Genomic DNA, 20732 nt, shown 5'->3' on the forward strand with positions numbered 1-20732 from the left:
CTACCTAAATTTGTGCAAAACTCCCAAAATGTATTTATACATACAGTTTTTTTTATGTTTCTAGCTGAAATGACGACTAGAGGTGTAATACACCAGCTTTTATTCCTTTTCACAGAAATTGGGGCTGATTATTTTTTAATAAAGACTCGCACTGTGTTATGGCCATAAAACATTTTTACCAAGTGCATGATTTGTAAACTAATACACTTTGACATTTGCATAAATTAACCAGCTCCATATAGCATTTATGACATGGCATACTTGCTCAGTAGCTCACCTGGTACAACATTGCATTTCTGATGTTAAGTGCTCGGGTACGAGTCCTGTGAAACACAAGTCATGACAAGTCAAGAGCTCCAGGACTTAAAGATAGAAGTATGTTAAAATTGCATGATTGCCTAAGCAAATGCATATTTATGTTACGTTTGCGATAAATCATCGGGCATTTCAGTACTGCGATACGTACAACAACCAACATAATAATACTTTGCTAGATTCACAATCATCTGTTTCAGATAAAACTGAACATGCTTTTCATGCCACTCACTGGATATTTTAATTTAAAATGTTGAGTAACGTGCAAAAACCAAAGTTATATCATTTAGCAGAAATGTTGCCACTGTCACAAGTGAACAAAGTCTATACTGGGGGTAAAGAACAGATTTAGCAAGTAACTTCCCCTCAGGCCACCCAAGCTTGTTTGTTTATCATGCATAATCATTCTGACAACTAAAAGTGAGTTTATTTATGAATCAAATAAAGATGGTACGTTAAGTCGAATCAGGTTTGGAACCAGAATCCTTAAATACTTTACAATCCCCTTCACTAATTGTGCTGTTTTCGTTTGTTGTTTGATAGTATAATACTGCTGCTGTTGCACTCGTGGGTAACTCAGTTCAACACTGCATTGCATAATGAGAAGCTATTAACAGACAAGTTCACACACTCAGTGTTTTTTCTAGTGCAGGTGACTACATTGAGGCATTGTCACTTGCTGCTTTCCATTTAGCCTTTTGAGATTGAGGGCAGTGGGTCAGTAGGTAATAACTCTAGCTCACATCCTTTGTGTATGTGTGTGTGTTTGTGTCTGACTCTATGCGTCTGTGCTTAACATTCCTTACAGTGATGTTCAATGTGTGTGTGTGTGTGTGTGTGTGTGTTTGATAGAGCTCTGTTTAATTAGCTGCTGTGAGCATGCACCAAGGGGAGGGGCCATGTCATGTTGTGTTTGTCAGTTCGTTGCGCGGTGGGGCCTACCTCACGGGGAAAGACACACACTCCGTTCCACCCTCTGTCCCCTTGCCTGTCAATCACAAACATATTCTGTATTTGTGTGCACACTGCACATATACACACTAGTAGTCTATTTGAGTGTCAATGGACTCAAATGCATCCCAGCACAAAACACAGCCAGTCTGATTCTATTCTGCAGGAAAGAAAAATCACAAGATATCACTTTAAAATACCAGGACAGCAATGAGTTTAAATGGAGATCAAATGGAGACATTGAATTTTCCTGTTGAAAAAAACAACATATGCTGTTTAGGTATGTTTTGAACCATGGCTGCTGGTTTGAGCTGGTTCAAGTTGGTCCTTAGCTGGTTTAAACTGATCCTTAGCTGGTCATGTGCTGATCCTAAGCTGTTCCTAAGCAACTAGCTCCTGCTCAGGACCAGCACATGACCAGCTTAAACCAGCTCATAACCAGCTAAGGACCAGCTTAAAGCAGCTCAAACCAGCAGCCATGGTTCAAAACACACCTAACCAGCATATGTTGGTTTTTTCAACAAGGTAATCTCACGAGTTTCAGAGATCACAATGACTTACCAAACTGAGTTCTGATTTACCAAGATTCCAAGTCCAGCATCAGAGATCTCAACATGAACTCAAATCCTATAGCGATAGAATGATCTCAGCTATGCTTACCACATTTTAGAGATCTATAATCTTATGCCGTGTTCAAAGTGTTCAAAGTTTCCTCTGACAAGCAGTTTTTTGTCCATTCATGCAAGATTTTGAACCAATGTTGGCAAAATAAATGTCATGTGGCTAGTTAGGTCAGCTGCAATGTACCTAAATCTGACTGAGAAGACTTTATCTTAGGACACGGTTTTAAAGCCTGTTCACACTGAGGACAACAACCATAATGATTACTTTAATATTGGTTCTAATTCTATGAGAATAGGCAAGTCGGAATCAGAATATCAGAATAATTTGGAAATACTTTGAGAAATATTTTTTTCCAGCTGATAAATGACAAAAACATTGACAGCCAATCAGAATACAACAGAATTTAAAGAGCTCGAACATTTAATGCCACTGACAACATAACTGATGCAGGTACTTAAAACAATCAGGGGTGCATTTCCCAAAAGCAATTCTGTTTGTAAATTCTGCAGTTACCAATAGAGTTCAATGGAACTTATGACCATAGATAGCTAACAATGCTTTTGGGAAACACACCCCAGAACATTATTGTCCATTGTTGTGGATGCTAATATAGTTATAGTTATCTTAACTGTTATCGTTCTTGGTGTGAGGCGTAGTTGATACTTGAAACACAACCAAGATCTCCTTTATGTCTTTTGAGCTTTGAAAGAGCAAAACAGCATTCTCCCCTGGGACTACGTAAGCAGAAGCACATTACAGCAAACAAAATCTCAATTAGGTTTCCACAAAGACAGCCTCTCTAGAGATGTCTACCAGCGATTAAACAGCTTATGCGACTGACGGCACACTAGCACTCAGCTCTTTTGCTGGAGGATGGAAGGAAATCTTTTGTCTGTGTGCCATCGGTCTAGCGTTCGTTCGGTCTGTTGGGCAGGTTTCCAGGGAAATTCAAGGGCATTCTCTCCCAGCCTCTGTTCAGAGCCGAGGGGGACATGCTGCCTCGCTGATATGGAAATACAACTGCGAGGGCTCTGATATTCACCAAGAACAATAGCGTCAAACATGCAGTGCCCTCAAACAGCTTTCTCTGTCTTTTCAAAGCAACCGGCCCCTTTTTTTGTAGCAGGAATCTCCCCTGATAATTCACGCTGGGCTTTTTATCCGGCAACTGCCCTCGAACAGTGGCGGGATGGCCGTCTGATCGCAGTTCCTCAAGCACGAGGTGTGAAGACCATACTTTTTTTCTTCACTCTTTCAATACTCACCAGAGGAAGAGCAGGCAGCCTTTTGAGCCCACTGAGAGGCAGCTCAGCCTCGTTCTCTCTCTGATCTGTCTTTCTTTCTTTCTCTTTTCATACCGACACTGCCTGAGCTATAGGGGTGTTTCAGTCATGAATGACTCAGTGATTGTGATCGAGTATTTTAAGTGAACAAATCATTCTCGTTCACTTCTGTTCTGGTATTTTTGTTCACTGAAGTCTCTACTTTTAAGCGCCTGATTTCGAGCAGCATTACAGTGCAGTATCTGAAGGAGGATTTCATTGGTTGGACCAACTAGGTGAATACACTCATCACTAAACAAGACCGAACGATGGAGCAGCGCTGAACAAATTGGGACGTTTGTGTGATCAATTTGTTGCAGTTTGTGGAGAAATCTGTTATGATTTCCCAAAATTTTACTAATGGACAACTTTTGAACAAATCTGTTAAGTGAATGATTTAAGGCCTCACAAAACACAAAAAGACACAGTGATAATTATGTAAAGAATTCTGGGATGAATCAAAACATCCACTACTTCTGAGCTGCACTGACTGTAACAGCCTCTGTTGTTCTTTGATTGACAGATTGGTGGGGGCAGGGCTAAGTCCGCTAGCAGAGGAGCACCGGGGAGGTGGAGAATCGCAGAAGAAAAAGAAAAAATTGTCCAGTCGAGGATTTGGCCGCCTTAGCTCGACACAGGTCAGTGTCCACACAAGTCCTTTCTTCTCTTGCTCCCCTCAACCTACCATCACTTCTGTATTTATTAATCAGCTCATGCTTTTTTATTAACCCTTTGCTAAGCTTCTCCACCTTTGGTTACTATTGCTCCCACAGGATTGATTTGGAGATGCAAACAGCTAGATTTTAGGGGCTTAGTGAAGGATTTAAAAAGTGGCCCAGAATAAGTCTTAATGTTGATTCCCTCATATTGTTCTCTCTTAGATGAAGTCGCAGTGTTATCGGAAGAACAGCATGCTTGATCAACAAATAGCTCAACTCAAGCAGAAGGTCCCAGGTGGACGACATTCATCTGGAGCTGCGTCAAGAGACCCAGAGTTTTCCTCAGCATCTAAGAGTCTGTACTCTGGCCATAGTAACTCCAAAAGAGATTCCACACAGCTCAGCACAGCCAATGAGTCTGAGAGCCTGAGTGATACAGGTAAAACCTATCTTCTATAATGGCATATCATGCTATGTGGCTTTAAAAGACAAAATCAGATGATGCACTGTAACAATATGACTTACTCAGAATAACAAGATAACCTAATAGTCAACCTAAATACATTCATTTTTACCAACAAAACTATTTTTAATGGTAAAATCAGTAAGAAATCAAACATAGGCAGGTCACGTTAGTCAAGCTCGCATCAGCTGACTCTCAGCTGATCCCCATCTACCTATAGGAATACGACACCTATCTAAGCATCCATATATAAGGTTGTCAGTATTATAAAAAAATTTCGCATTGCTCAATAGCAAATTACCCTCCTCCATCCCCAACTCCTCCTCTGTTAGACAGGATCCAGCCATCTGATTCTCTTTTGAATCAGACAAATTAAAAAATGTGTACATAAAATTAACTTTTTAACAAATCTGCAATACTTTTGTTGCTTCTGTTCTGTTTACCCTGGGGGGGGGGGGGGGGGGGGGGGTATCGCTGCTCTCCCTGCTCTCATCCATGCTAGGCTGCATGGATGCGCAGGGAGTTCTTGCCCAGAACAGAATCATTCCCCCAATCCAAACTATATGCTAATTGTCAATCATCTTTGACGATAGTGGTCCTGACAGAAATAGCTCTTTAAGGTAAGAATTGCAGGTGTACTCTTTTGAGTACTTGTGCAGTCAGAATAACCAAAATGCACACTTCTAGTACTGAAATTCTAAACTTTCTGACTAAATGATGGAGCATAACTTTCACAAACTCCATCATTGTCCTTGCAATGCAGTCAATGGCAGTTTTCTCTGATGTACTTGTGTATGCATGGAATTATTTCCAGCCACGAGTGGGGACAGCGGGACACAGGAGTGCTGGAAGAGGCACGATACAGTGGCAGTTAAAAAAGAAAGGAAGAAAAGTCCTGGATCGGCAACTTGTTTGCAGCAGCCAGGGGCCAGGATCCCGCAGGGCAGGGGACAGGAAGTGGATGAGGACGGGGAGACATCCCCCCCTGAGAGCGAGTCCTCTGAGCAAGGTGAGAGTCAGCCAGTTTGTGTCAGCTTGGGAAAGTAAGAGAAGCTTAGTGAAGCTTTCAAATGTGTCACAATTATTCGACACTCTGAGTCTGTGTGTCACCACCTGTCTTGGTCCCTGTCTCGCTTCTCCCTTCACACAAATGCAGTTGATCCCTTTAATATTTCTTAAATTAATGCATGTGCCCACTGCCCAGAGTGGCACTGAGAAATGTTGTTATTAAAAGAGAGAGCAGTGTGTGTGTACGTGGGAAAACATTTATGTGTGTGAGGTGCTGTTCACGCAGGACGCATCTTTGCATCTAAAAACATGAGATGCATTGTTCAGGAATGGTTTTTAAAAAAGCACAGCACAGAATTCCTCCTCCACCATGTTGCCGTCAAATAAAAGTTGCCACAACTACTTGCTACTGTGAACAAAATCTTGCAACCCGGCTTGTCCCGCCTCTGGGGTCTTCTGATTGGTCCACTGTTTTGTAACTGACGATGAGCGGCGCTGCATGTAAAAGTTGAAATTTTTTCAATTTGACACTTCTTTTAACTTGCAAACGTGTCACTCATGTGCAAGACACTGCAAAAGACACAAGAAACAAGCGCAACGGTCATATGCGTCTGTCTAGCACGTCTACATAGAAAACAAAAACTGGAAAAGTACCACACTGAAATCCAGTCCCTTAGTCTAGAGTAAACAGACTTTTGGTAGATATATTTGGTTCGCTTAAACAGGAAGAGATCATCTGACCAACCTACATTACAACCATATAAACCTGTTTTTGAAAAAAAATGTTTTACATGTCACTTAGGTGTGGGTTTATCTGAAAAATGGATACCGTAGTAATAGACTGGCATGGAAAAAAACATGCAAATCTAGATTGGCAAAAGGTTTGAGAGAAATGCGGGAAAATTTGTGCAGAGTGTGATCGGAATGTTTGTCAGTCCAAACGTTTTAAATATCAATTACTTCCTTGATGGAAAACAAAAAAGAATATGAAGTTGTCCCCATGGCTGTCTAGTTTACTTGCTACTTCAGAAAAACAACACTATAACTCATTGTTTCATATGGCGTACAAATGTTTGCACAGTGAAAGATTTCCCAATTAGATCAAGATGTAGTTGTTCGGCAACCATTTCTTTATAGTGATTCCAACATATTATGTTTGGATATTTATATTATAGTCAGATGTGAACAGCCATACTGAAATGTGATTTTCATGACACAGAGGAAGATGAAGAGGAAAGCAGTTATGGCAGTGAGGAAGGCCAAGACATCAAAGCACCGACGTTCAGAGATCTGCCATTCAGTCCGGCCATTACAGGCCCTTCCACTTTCTCCGTTGTCAAACTGGAAGCCAATCAGAAGGCGAAAATTAAGCGGGAACGACAAGAACTTTATGGTAAAGGCCATCAAAAAGCCCAGTGATTGGCACAACTCACCTGCACTTTTGATTCTAACCTTTTGTATTTTTGTGAAACCCATTCAGGATCTCAGTTTCGGGCCGTAACAGATGGGGATGTGAAGATAAAACGACGACCCCCCTGTAGATCCGTCCCAATCACTGTCTCCAAACCACCAGGAGTCAGAAGACGACCAGGCAGGCCCAGACTGCAGGACAAACGCTGGCCAGGGATCGCGGGCAGGCCGGGTCATTACAGAAAGAGTAGCAGTCTTCTCTCGTTTCCCAGCAGCAGCAGCAGTGAGAGGCTAAAGAGAGCCACTCGGAAGAGCTCCATGCTGAGAGCCACGGTAAGCAATTCGGTACAATTGCACAATATTATTCATAGTTTAGGAAGATTCAGGTATTTTATTTCTTAAAGCATTGCAGAGCTAATCAGTTGTCTAGCATGTGCATTGGATTGGTTTTAATAACTTGAAGGTACTTATAGTGTGCACCTAGAACTAGGAAAACAAAATATCGGATCCGGACTCGGTATTGGCAGATAGGCTAAAGTAAATTATTGTATGGGGGACTTAAAAACTTAATTGGGACAACGCTAGTTGTAACATCTTGTTTACTACAATTCTAATAGTTCTGTTGGTGGCATTTCATAGTTTTAAATAATTTACTACCATTCCAAAAAGTGAAACTGAGTAATTAAGATTTAGTAGGTGTCTCCAAATTGTGGACTGGTTGCATATATTTAACTCAGATGTTCATGACTGTCTGCAACTAATCTTCAAAGTTGTTTTCTTTACCTTACTTTAGAGGAGAACTTACTGGTCGCCCGAGGCCCAGTCCCAAGACAGTGATGATAACGGCAGCACTTGGAGAACCAGACTTCGAGAGGTACACATACAAACACAAGCTTTCACAATTTTTGGTACATTTAACACTTGTCTTCTCTTGCTGATTAACAAGCAACTTCATGTAAAGGTGATGTTCACATGTTCTGACGTTTAGTCTGAAGAAGTGAGGACATTTTTTGCTGAACGTGGAGAATGTAGAAAAGCGATTCAGTGTCTGTGCTGCTTCTGTGGTTCAGTCTAAAGGTCGAGCGGTCAGCCGTCTGATGGAGAGCTTTGCAGCAGATGAGGGCTTCCACCTGGGTGAGGACAGTAGCTTCTCAGAGGAGGATGAGAGGAAGGTGTCATGGAATAGCAGAAGTGCTCCAGGTAAATGGATGCTTGTAGTGATTTTATCACTCCTGACAGGTGTTGTCAGGCATGATGTGAAGTCATTGGTGGTTATGTAAAACTGTATTTTGAGTCATTGCTTTTCATCTTGCAGCTCCTCCGAACTGTGTTCTGACCAAAGAGCTCCTGACAGATGGACTCAAAGTTCTCATCTCCAAAGATGATGAACTACTATATGCTGCTCGTGTGCAACCCCTGGAGTCGCCCAATGTGTAAGTGGACTGCATAATATACACACAAATGCCCTTTTCCAAATATGAACTGTTTTTGTACTAAGTTTATGGGAAGGCCCAAGGGAAATTGTTATTATTTTCATGAGAAAAAAAATTAAAAAAGTCAGACAGTGAATAATGGCTGACAAGTGTTATTATTTATAATTTTTATTTTCATTCTTCATTTTAATTTTAGTGTCGTTTTGTTATGTACTTGTTATTTTTATTGGTTTTTGTCATTTTTATAAATATTTCTAAATAGTTTTCATTTATTTTTATTTCCTTTGTTTTATTTAGATTTCCTTTAGTAATTTTGATGCTTACAAATTTGATGCAAATTTTCATACTTCAACTCATTCCATTTCCTGCTTCTATTTAGTTTGAAGTTTTTTGACTATTATTTACATTTAAGTAGTAATATTTAAAGTTTTATTTTTCTTTTATCTCAAAAATGATCAAATTAATAGTGCTGTAAAACGATTCATCGCGATTAATCGCATCCAAAATAAGTTTTTGTTTACATATTATATGTGTATGTACTGTGTATATTTATTATGTATATATAAATACACAAACATGCATGTATATATTTAAGAAAAATGTTATGTTTATATGTTAAATATATTTATATATGATATAAATTATATGAATATAAATATATACATGTAAATATTTTCTAAATATATGCTGTATGTGTATGTATTTATATATACATGATAAATACACACATATATTATGTAAACAAAAACTTTTATTTTGTATGCGATTAATCACGATTAATCGTTTGACAGCACTAAAAATTAACGACAGCAACACTGTTTGTGAATGACAGGTGCACATTCTGTGTGTGCCTGCTTTTGGGATGTATTGCACCTATCGTAAACTCCTGTTGTTGTGTTTTGCACCAAGACATGTTGATTGACGTTACCCCAAATGGGATTATGCTCATTACCACAGCTAAATAAACAGTGATTATCACCCACTAGTTTCCCACTAGTTTCCCACAGTCCTTAGTTGGATGCAAAAGTCAGCCTGCATCACTTCCTCTAAGCCCTCTGTTCGGCAGTAAAAGTGTTGCTGAAGAGAATCAGTCACAGCCAATGAAAGTGAGCCCTCTGTAGGAGTTTGACATGGACGGCCAAGCATTACACACACCACTGAAAATAACTCCTTTGTACTTTCTGCTCTCTCTCCAGCTACAGTATTGTTATTGATGGGGAGAGAGGAAACCGACCCAGAATCTACTCCCTGGAGCAACTCTTGCAGGAAGCCGTGAGTTTCCCACTTACAGCAAACAAACCTGCCTACGCTCTGAGCTTTGGCCTCTCAGGACCCACACACATCACCACATCCTCCAAAATCCCCTCTTCCATTAAAGAGCAGCGCAAAACAATATCCTCTCTCCTGAGATCCCTATACACAATGCCATTTCCTAAAGTCCTGTTTCCAGCACACCTTTTGCCTCACTTTTCTTCACACCACTTCAAGCTCTACCAACATTAACACACATGCTCTTCTTGACACTTTCCATTAATGCATCCGTATGTCCATGCTACACTTTGGTGTCCCAGTACATTTAAAGCTTTATACGGAAGGCATTTTGTATAACATTAAATAAAAAATAATGCCCCATATAATGTTTAACTGATATTAAATCCTGCTGCCTGTTTATTGTAAGAAAAAAAAAAAAATAGCAAACAAATATGTTTTCCAATATAAATTTGTTACAGACCAGCATTGGCTTAGCTAGATCTTGTTGAGTTAAGTTTGTAGAGTTTTTCATTATTATCATTAAGCATTATCTGTTTAGATATAACATTCATATTCATACATTCATACATTTACAGAAAATAAATCTGAGAGCGTGAGATCAATGTTTTCAAAAATTTAAGCATCTCTTTTTACTGTCCATTTGTTGATTTTTATTCATTTTAACATTTTTTTTTACCCTGTTAATTTAAAGTGCATCGTGTTAAAATTGGTGAGGAGCATCTGTTACTATTTAGCAGCCAAAACTCAATCACATCTACCTTCTTCTACCGCCCTGCACACAGCACGTCTTTATTCTGTGAGAACTGGGCTCTTCTAGCACCTTCATACTTTTTGAAATCCTACAGCAAACCTCTATAATGTACCAGCAAGGCAAATCGATATTTCCCTCTACAGCCAATATAAGTGACTGTACATTCAGGACTTGTTTGTGCAATTTAAATGGCCTATTTTATAACTTTTGGTCCATGTACACGTTAACAACTGTAAATGTTACAGTATCTTTAGCATTTTGGGCCATACACATTAGATTAAAAAATGTCATCATTAACTCACCATCGTTCCAAACCCATATGACTTTTCCTAACCAGTCAATCCTGCTTGAAAACAGTCAATAGCCAATTTTATGGATAGCTGGCAATAAGACTAAGTGTCCCAAAAGCTGTCCTGTCTCATTTAGCTTCGCTCCATCTAGCTTTATCAGAGCACAAAGGATGTATCTTCTGTGTGCACCCACTAGAAGGGATATCCTCCCTCAATGTTAGTTATACAGCTTATAATAACATTAAAATTAATCTAAGCCCATGCACTGTAATTACACAGTGTAAATCACAGTGCATTATTGGTGCCCGTTCAGTTTTGCTTGTAACCTGTTTCCTTTGTGTGTTTGTGTTGGGAGAGATCAGTGGTGTTGACTCACTTGTTCTCCACATTTAACATTCTGCAGAAGGATCACTGACACAAAACATTGACATGTCTTCATATACTCTACAGTATGTATTATACTATTGTAGTTTTTAGTGACCAGTGTCAACCAATGGATAGTTACCTTCCTGAATGCTGATTGATCAGTACAGTGTTCTTACAGTGTACTTATTGAATTAGTCTTACTCTTAATGTCTTTTAGCAATCAGTCTATACTGTATATTAATGTATACCACAGATAAAATTTTGCTATACATACAGTATATGCTAATGCAATACAATTTAATATTAGAAAATTTGACACAAACAATAAATAGCCCAAATCGAGCATTTAAATAGTACTATAATATTACTAATATGTCTTTAGAATATCTGAAAGCTTCAAATCTGCTCTATCCATTCAAAAAGGTGCAAAGGTGGTCATTCTAAATTGTTTGTACCTTAACTTTCTAAAAAAAAAAAAAAATTTGTGGTTGGGGCTCCAGCTCTCTCTCTCTCTCTCACACACACACACACACACACATACACATACACACACACACACACACACACACACACACACACACACACACACACACACACACACACACACACACACACTTGTTATTCAGCTGTTTCATTGTGTAAACGGTCTACAGCAGCTGTCTCTAATTACACTGAACTTCCACTTTCCAGATTGTTCCATTCCACCATGTACCTTTGACACCAATCTACACTCACAACCTTCCAGCTTCATGTCCCATCAGTCAGAGAGCGCCTGTTACCATAGCAACAGTAAATTAAAGAAACCTGAAAGGGGTTTGAGCTGAATGGGGGAATCTGGGCGCTCTGTTAGACAGAGAAACGCTGCAAACCTGCAATCACAGTCGCTCCATTCACACACTCCTCATTATTACTCAGCAAGTTAGTGTTTACCGCACCTCCGCTTCCGTGGCTTTCAGCCCTAACATGCTGGCATGAGATAAGTGCTGCTTTCATACGAGCCTTACTGATTGACTTCTCTCTGTATGTGTGTGTGTGTGTGTGTGTCATTTATCATCCTGGGAGTCCAAAACCACTTTCACTGGCATTGCCTGACAGAAGTTTGTTCCTGTGTGTGTTAGGTACTGGATGTACGCCCTGACACTGAGGCTTTGCTAAGAGAAGGGACTAGAGTGTGTGCTTACTGGAGTGAGCGCTCACGTTGTCTTTACCCAGGATATGTGCGAAGGGGTGAGGCATAGACATAATTTTCTCTTTCCTTAGAATCAAATAAAAAAAATTCTTCTAAGGGTTCCCTGTTGAAAAAAAACAGGATATGCTGCTTAGGTATGTTTTGAAGCATGGCTGCTGGTTTGAGCTGGTTTAAGCTGGTCATGTGCTGGTCGTGTGCTGGTTTAAGCTGGTTCTTAGCTGGTCGTGTGCTGGTCCTAAACTGGTCCAAACCAACTAGCTCCTGCTCAGGACCACCACTTGACCAGCTTAAACCAGCTCATGACCAACTAAGGACCAGCTCAAACCAGCATCCATGCTTCAAAACATACATTACCAGCATATGCTGTTTTTTTCCATAAAGAACTACTGTAAAGCATTTCAATTAAATTAACTAGTTCTGGTGATCTTCTAGGAGGCGATGAATCTAAACCTGGTGGGGTTATGGTGGAGTTTGATGATGGAGATAGAGGGTGGATCTCTCTCTCCAATATTCGCTTTCTTCCTCCTGGTTACCAAATCCAATGTAGGTCCCAATTTGTTTTTTTATAGTTCCACCTCACTTGACATTCTGACAGCTCTGTTCTAAAATCTAGTGAGCTACCTATGTCTGCTGTCTACACAGGCAGCATCTTACCCTGCAATGAAGACAACTATAGCATATATTGATTTGGGTCCTTGAAAGACATCTTGAGATTAGCTAACAAAGCAATATTCTACTAAACACAAAAATACAAAGTACACAGAAATATGGTTTGAAGTCTATACTGATATTTCTTTAGATTTCGTTAGATTCGATCCAGTATGGAGTGAATTTTTGCTTGTTGCAATGGGATTGCCTTATCTGGATAGATTGATTGATAAACATGATTTTATCCATAACTAGGTATCTGAGAAGTTGCCTTTTATTACAAATGGTGCCTTAAAATGCTGCCTAAGTTGGTAGTTCACTAGGATTTGGAACTGAGCTTCTATCGTTGATTCTTACTTCACATATATTTGACGTATTGTAAAGGTCAATAAAAAAATTTAATTACACGACCTCTGGCCTTTCAGGTGCTGATTTGAGTCCTAGACTCATCTCTGAGGGGCAGCTTGACAAAAATAGCTCCTTGCAAGAAAACAAGACTCTGAGTGAAAGGACAGCAAGAACAGACAGATTCAAAGCCCAGGAGAACCCAGTCAGAAGACCAGGTAAGACTTTCTACTATAAACCACCAGAGAACATATTTTATTCTTTGTCTCAAAATACTCAAAATTGTAAATGTTTAACTTTTCTTTAAAGGGAGGCCTAAAGGTTCAGGGCTAAAGAAGTCTCTCTCAGACAGTGTAACCAAGAGCTCAGCATCTGCTGTGACATGGCCATCAGTTGCTGCACCCAGGAAGAGAATGCCTGTTAACTTTTTCCAGCTCAATGGCTCAGCCTCAAAGAAGGCCTTGAAAGGCAGGGTGGCAGAAACATCTTCTCGACCTTCAGTCTCCATGACGACACCAACCAAAGGCCTTTTTAGCAGTAGCTCCTTTGAGGTTGACTCCTTCAGCAGCATAGCTAATGGTTATTCATCCTTTGGCAGCCAGACATCTGGGATTTCACTGGAGGGCAAGAACAGTTCTTATGGTCAAAAGAAGAGGACTGAGGAGCCAGCACCACCTCGGGGCAAGAAAGCAGAATTTCTAGTCAAATTGGACCATGAAGGAGTAACATCTCCAAAGACTAAAAACAGTAAGGCTCTCCTGTTGCTGGGAGCCTCAGGATTTGGCTCCAATGGGGTGGGTGGTTTGCCCAGGGCAGAGGCTTATTCACACCCAGTTCTGCTGGTCAAGGACAACAGGAAAGGAGACGGCTCCCGAGCAGAGCTCCTACTGAAAGGGACAGCAGTCCAGAGGAAGCCCTCTCCATCATTGCGCATGAGTGAGTATGGAGACTTGAACCTTGGCTGCCACAGGGACTGCCACAGCTCTTACTCCGACATGGATGAGGAAGAGGAAGAAGTGGAAAGGAGGACGGGCCGTGCTGCACTTGCTCCTGCCTCTGGAGGTTTGAGAACAGCCGGCCGTTTTCTCTCACGCATCTCAGTCACCTCATCTTCCTCAGGTTCTTCCAGCTCTTCCAGCTCAGGCTCTCTCTCGAGTTCCAGTCTGTGCTCTTCTGAAAATGACTCATCTTACAGCTCGGAGGACGAGGAAAGCTCCACGCTGTTGCTCCAAAGCTGCTTGACGCCGCACCATTCTTTGCTCCAGACCCCTGAACCCCCCGTGGCACCCCCACGGCACTCCTTTGTGGCCAAAGCTGTGGCAGTGTCCAGTGCCAAAGGTGGGCATGGCAACCACAGTACTAACAGCAAGCCACAGAAGAGGAAAGAGTATCCCAGTTCACTCTCCAAAACCTCTAAAGATCTGCTTAAGAGGCAACGGCTTCTAGCAGACCAGACCAAACCCAGAGTGTCACCCATCCTGCCATCTAGACAGCTGTGGAGGTGGTCAGGAAACCCCACGCAAGTGAGTCATTTATGAAAAGCTGCTTTGTACATTAATTTAGTAATTGGTAATCTAATTGATCCCAGTGAAATGTGCAGCATCAACTACATGTCTTCCCAAAGAGTTTAAGCACTTTAACTCTGAGTGGCTTATAAAGCATTTCTGTGAGTGATCCTGGTATGTCAATTTGTGGTTCAAGTAGGGATGCAGCAATACCATTTTTTAGATTCTGAGTGCAAGAATAGAGACTTGTGGTTTAGTATTAACCTTTATAGTTACCCATGTCAATATAGTGCATCCCAACCAGTGTATTGAGTTTCTAACCAGTGACTACATTTAATAAGTTGTTTAGCGGGTAGTTAATTGTAGTGCAAACAATAGCAGATGGGACTGATTGGAAACGCGACGGAAACTCGATTTTTGCAATCTTTTCACCTAAACTTCACCTTGCAAATGGAATAATTGTATACAAACATCTGCAAAAATCTAAAGCTGTCTTTATCACATTAGCGCCGTGGACTTAAGGGAAAGGCCCGGAAGCTTTTCTACAAGGCCATAGTGCGTGGCAAGGACATAGTGCGGGTAGGAGACTGTGCTGTGTTCCTTTCGACTGGGCAGCCTCATCTGCCGTTAATCGGCCGCATTGAGAGTTTCTGGGAATCATGGCAGAGCAGCATGGTCGTGAAGGTCCAGTGGTTCTACCACCCTGAAGAGACCAAGCTAGGCAAGAGACATCGTGATGGCAAGGTAAGTATCCAAATATAAGGAGGCCTGTCAGTCACAGTGGACTTTTAGATGATTATGCTATAAATATTTGATTTATGTTAAAATAAGCTGAGTTGCTGAGTTACTGACGTACCACAGCAGAGAAAATTAAATGGTATTGGTAGAATTGGGTCAGTTGGGTTATGGTCCTTGGATTTTAATTCATGCTGTCATTTTTTCATAACCTTCAATACAGTCATGAAATGTAATTAGTATTCATAAGCAAAGTAGAAATCATAAATTAGCACCCAGGTGATAACTAATTAAAGTTAGGAGCGTGTTTATTCTTATGACACGTCTGGTGTTGGTTTTGATTGTCACTACTGAAATGTTAATATTATTGGACTTTTCTAGCAGAGAGATGTTGAAGGAAACTTTTCATTGTTTTCAGCATGCTCTGTACCAGTCATGCCATGAGGATGAAAACGACGTCCAGACAATCTCTCATAAGTGTCAGGTGGTCACACGTGAGGAATACGAGCGATTGACCCACAACAAGAAGTCTGATGGGAGCTATCATGACCTGTACTACCTGGCTGGCACTTACGACCCCACCAGTGGCCAGCTGCTCACTGCAGACGGGATGTCCATACTCTGTTAGCACTGGACTTGCATGCCTACATATACTACTGAGTTGTCTTTGGTCCAAGTCAGAGATGTTGCACTGCAAATAAGAAGGACCAGAAAGTAGACTACCACCCTCATATCCACAAACTCTGTCTACTCTGGGGAGATATGTGCATGCTCCTCCTAGCGATACCTTACAGTACAGTAGATGCAGTTTGTCCATGGTCCTAATTCTCTTCTGAGTTTTTCTAATGGACGTATTGTGGATCTAATTTTGTATGAACCGTTACCTGATCTTAGATCACCAAAGCAAAACTCTTGGTTTGGAGCTCATGGCGGATGTTTATGAAGACTTGAGCCATGTTGTAGGCAGTGGCGGTGTGGAGCGCTCTCCGCACGTCACTTTCATGATTCCAGGGATATTTAAGTACATATAGATCTAAATATATATTAAGTTCATTTATGTATATATAGGGAAGTATTTCCTATCAAGCCATACACTTCAGTACCTCTTAACGTGTCTTTTTATTCAGGTGTATATTGTACAGGACAGGTTGCTGGTGTTTTTTTTTTTTTTTTTTTGTGTTTTCTTTGTTGTTGTCTATATGTAAATATTCGAAGCTATTTTATATAAGTGTAATGTACAGAGGCTTATCTTACCATGTTCTAATTGATTTATTTTTGTATAAGTGGGTGATATAGTAGTTGTTGATTTCTGTGAGAGGGTGGACTGATGTTGTATGCATTGCACTGCACACGGCCTGCTGATAGAGTGAGAGAGGAGTCATCCCTGCCCTGCTTTCACATTCAGGGAGAGGGGTTACACAGGGCACCATCCTTTTATTGGCTGCACTTTGGGCATTTGTTCCTCTAATGTCTTACTTCATTTTTTTTTTTGGTTGCTTATGTTAGCAGACTCAAAACACTATAATGTTAAAACAAAGGGAAGAAAGTATTGACACCTTAAAATGGTTCTACAAATTTGACATTCAGTGGTTAAATTGAATCAGCTTTTAAAAACAAAATGAAATGGTGAAACTCAAAGAAAAGTCCAGGTCATATTTCATAAAATCGTGAAGGAATAACAAAGCCTGATTTTAGGACCATTCTTGTTACCATAATACAGTAATGAAAATCAGAAGGTCTGCTGGACAAAATTATTTTTTTGTTCTGGGCCTAATTTGTGAGATTCACCTTAAATACTGGTATATAATACTAGAAGGAACTGAAAACAATCTGACGTGATATTACTGTATCTGATGCATTTTTTGTTGTTGTTGTTGTTGTTTTCAAATGCATCCTGCACTGTATTTACATATTTCTTTGCTTTTCAGCAAAGTTTTTACTGCATTTTTTAATTTAGCACCCATCAAAAGGAGTATTTCTATTAATGCTGAAATACACCTGATTCTTTATCTTAGAATCCCAGGGTCAGGACACTAAAAGCAAGGGATTGCTAGAGCACTAGGCACAGCTGGAGTTCATAGAGAAGTTGGTGTACAGTCAGACTGTACTCCATGCACTCATTTTTCACTGTGAGGGACAATCGCATTCATGCATGAAGGAGCATCCACTGTTTGAAAGGCTCACACAATCATAGCATTCTTCTTTTGTGCCAAAAATAGTCATTTCTGATTATGCAATCTTCACTGTATTATACAAGTATTATTTTTTGAATGTTGTTGTTTTATCATTAGTGTTTATTTATTGCCAGTGTTACTCTTTCATTACAAAACCAATAGATCATAATGAAGATGTCTTATTTGCTGGGATCTATTTGACCCAAAAGTGTCACACTAACGTACATACGGCTTGAGCTACAGTCAGACCTTCACTTCTTGCCACCCCATTAACAACAGCTTCAGCCCTGCAGGGGAAGTGACGTTGTTCACTGACCCTCTCCATTTCCTGACCGTTCACCCCCATCCTTTCAGAAATACAAATGAATTTCTAGAGTCTCCCCAATGCCACATTTGGCCTTGTAATTTGCAGAGAGCCTGACGGAAAAGCATATGTGTGGCTATATGTTTAGAGTAGCACACTTTTCTTACTGCTGGAGTAGTATGTATACTGTGCACATCATCCATATTTTCTGTATAGAATACCTGGATGAGCTACTATATTGCCAAAATGTGCAGTATACATAAAGCATGGAATTCTGTATCCCACAATGCAATGCACTCAACTTGACCTTCTAGTTTCAGTGTGACGACCGAATAAGCATCAGCTCTCTCTTTCCTGACTAATTATTTGATCAAAATGCCAAATGTGAATTACACATAAAACTGGACTTTTATTTTCAATGCTTTTTGCAAACTAAACTAAACAGTATAAACGGTGCAGTATTTACTAAGTAATACAACGCTATTCCATTTTGAACATAGCCTGTACTTATGACTTGTTCCCCATTAATAGTTTGACATCATATTTCCAGTATGATTGATATGTAGGATTTGTTTAGATTTGTTTATTTAAAATAAAAAAAAACTCCTCATGTAATCAGAGCAAGGTTTATATAAAAGGTCTGTGTGTTTGTGTGCCTTTTTGTACTCTGCCTTTACGTTTGACTGTTTTAACAAAAGAGGGCACTGGATAGAGTTGTGAATGTACTTAGATAATATGCGTGCTTAACGTATGCTAAGGACCTGTCTGTATGTCGCACAGCTCTAGTGGTTACACACAGATTCAGAGTTGCTGATGGTTACAATGTCCTTTTAAATTAGGGGAGAAACTTAATTAGTGTTCCCAAATGAAGGTCAAAGGTGTTTTGTTGCGGCGGGAACAAGGGTATTCAGGTCAGCACGTCTGATATGTTACAAGAGCAGGTCACTTGTTCATGGCAAAGGTGCAATACTACTTTGGCTAAATATTTGAACGGCAATCAGCATTTCTAAGCTTTTTGCAAAGGCTGGTGGGTAACAGGAAGTGATAAGGAGGACGCAGGAACGTCTGTCCTATTAAGCAGCTTTCTTTAAATGCTGCAAGGCATGTACCTAATATTCCGCTTGTCCAAGAATCTCTGATAAATGAGATGTTATAACTTTGTTAAATGAAAAATGATGTATATCTTTATATGTTTGTTCCATTATATTTTTTCCCTCTCTTTGCTTTGAAACATTGTAAAGATTGTACATGTGTAAAGTAAGGTTTGATTTTGGGGTAAACATTTTACAAAAAAAAAAAAGTACTTTATGAGTATCAACTGTAAACGTGGTTTAGTAACACAATTTTTTATAGAGGGCTTATGAATAAATATCACATTAAAAAAATCGTTGGACTTTGATTTAATTTGATTAATTGGTGGTGTACTTCTACAACACTTTGGATAAGACCAGGGATATTTAATTATTATTAAATGGGTCAGTTTTTATTTCAAGTTAAGTTTAAAAGCCTGTTCACTTTCCTAATATAAAAGTGTGTGTGTGTGTGTGGTTCGAGTGGTTTTAAGTGTCCCCACAGTGATAGTAGTACCAGAAATGTTTGATCTTATGCGGACAATTTTAGTCCCCATGAGGAAAACAACTTAGAAATCATGCTAAATTATGTTTTTAGAAAATGCTGAATGTTTTGTGTGAGGGTTGTGTTTACGGTTAATATACAGTTTGTACAGTATAAGAATCTATGAAAGAGTGTGTGTGGTCCAGGTATTCCCTACATTGTGGGGATCAAGTGTCCTGACAAGGATAGTAAAAACTGAAATCTTTGACGTTGTGGGGGGGAAATGTCCCAATGAGGAAAACAGCTTATAAATCATACTAAATGTTTTTTAGTTTTTTTTTAAGGGAGTGTACACAACCACCATATAATGATAAAGAGTGTTTTATTTTCCAATCTCGTTAAATCATTTCCCCTTTCTCAAATTAAGCCGTTCTCAGCTTCTTGTCAGTATGACATCAAACAGACCCTAGCCACTCCCACGATTGTTTGATTGACACTAGCATTTTACCTTAGACCCACCCTGAGTGAGCTGTCATCAGTCCTCCATTGTTTCGATGCCGGAGCAGGTGTAGACAAGAATGACTCTTAAGCGATTGAGGTGTTTTGTTGTTGGATGTAATAATGAACATAGCATTCGTCATTTAGTGCAGAATGCATCTGAGCTGCTGAAGACGCAGAGGATTACTTTTGTCTCTGAAGGGAATACACCCACGATCTGCCTAAATGTTCAAGCGAATCATTCGTGGTGCAGCCTCACCCACAGAAGAACTGAGTAAAAGGTTTTTTATGAATCTTTGCAAATCGCCTTTCCTAATAATGTGCTAGTTAGCAAGTTTCACGATGAATGTGGCTAAAGTAAACAGTCTCTCAGAGAGCGGCTCGGAAGAGAGGGACGGGGTGAGCAGAGCTCATTATCATTTAAAGCGGCATGTAAGAAAACTCTGAAAAGAGCTGATTTTGATCGGGTTAAAAGGGTGTTTTACACTACCAATGAGAAATTTTAATCAAACTATGATATAGACTTTTCATTAAGATCCTAAAGAATCATTTCAACTTGTGGAAAATGGGCATCCAATGTCCCCTTTAATGTAAAAATGCATAATGTTTTCTGTAAAGGTTAGGTTTATATCTATGCATCATAAAATCCCAATGTGTGTGTGCTTGGCAAAGCTGACAAGCTCTCCTACCACAACCACATCCAGAATGATGACTCCAGGTAGGTCTTCTCAAGGAGTCTCTTTAAATAAAAAAAGTCATACCAGACATAAACATTTGCAGATATGTGTAATATTAGCTTCTCAACATCATTTCTCAATGTTATAGTCATTTTATGGTTGCAAAAAATGTAGTTATTAGCTGTTAATAATCCAGAACAGTATACTAACTGTATTACAAACAATAACAACAAGTGAAA

The 20732-nt window shown here is 39.8% G+C and overlaps 1 protein-coding gene across 1 annotated transcript in view; it reads left to right on the forward strand.

Moving 5' to 3' along the window:
- The window catches only part of LOC306846037 (BAH and coiled-coil domain-containing protein 1-like), a gene marked incomplete at its 5' end in the record, with an annotated part of 84591 nt that extends 65449 nt beyond the window's left edge, over positions 1-19142 (forward strand). The window contains 15 exons of the mRNA XM_079379109.1: positions 3736-3850; positions 4094-4310; positions 5149-5343; positions 6562-6735; positions 6823-7097; positions 7546-7626; positions 7823-7952; positions 8068-8185; positions 9382-9457; positions 11983-12091; positions 12486-12596; positions 13127-13264; positions 13356-14569; positions 15059-15295; positions 15705-19142. Coding sequence (XP_079235235.1) covers positions 3736-3850; positions 4094-4310; positions 5149-5343; positions 6562-6735; positions 6823-7097; positions 7546-7626; positions 7823-7952; positions 8068-8185; positions 9382-9457; positions 11983-12091; positions 12486-12596; positions 13127-13264; positions 13356-14569; positions 15059-15295; positions 15705-15914 — 3400 coding nt within the window. The 3' untranslated portion in view covers positions 15915-19142. The remainder of the gene's footprint in view (positions 1-3735; positions 3851-4093; positions 4311-5148; positions 5344-6561; positions 6736-6822; positions 7098-7545; positions 7627-7822; positions 7953-8067; positions 8186-9381; positions 9458-11982; positions 12092-12485; positions 12597-13126; positions 13265-13355; positions 14570-15058; positions 15296-15704) is intronic.
- Positions 19143-20732: the final 1590 nt, after the last annotated feature.

This window comes from Barbus barbus, assembly GCF_936440315.1.
Source record: "Barbus barbus genome assembly, chromosome: 3".
In the NCBI taxonomy this organism is placed as follows: Eukaryota; Metazoa; Chordata; class Actinopteri; order Cypriniformes; family Cyprinidae; genus Barbus; species Barbus barbus.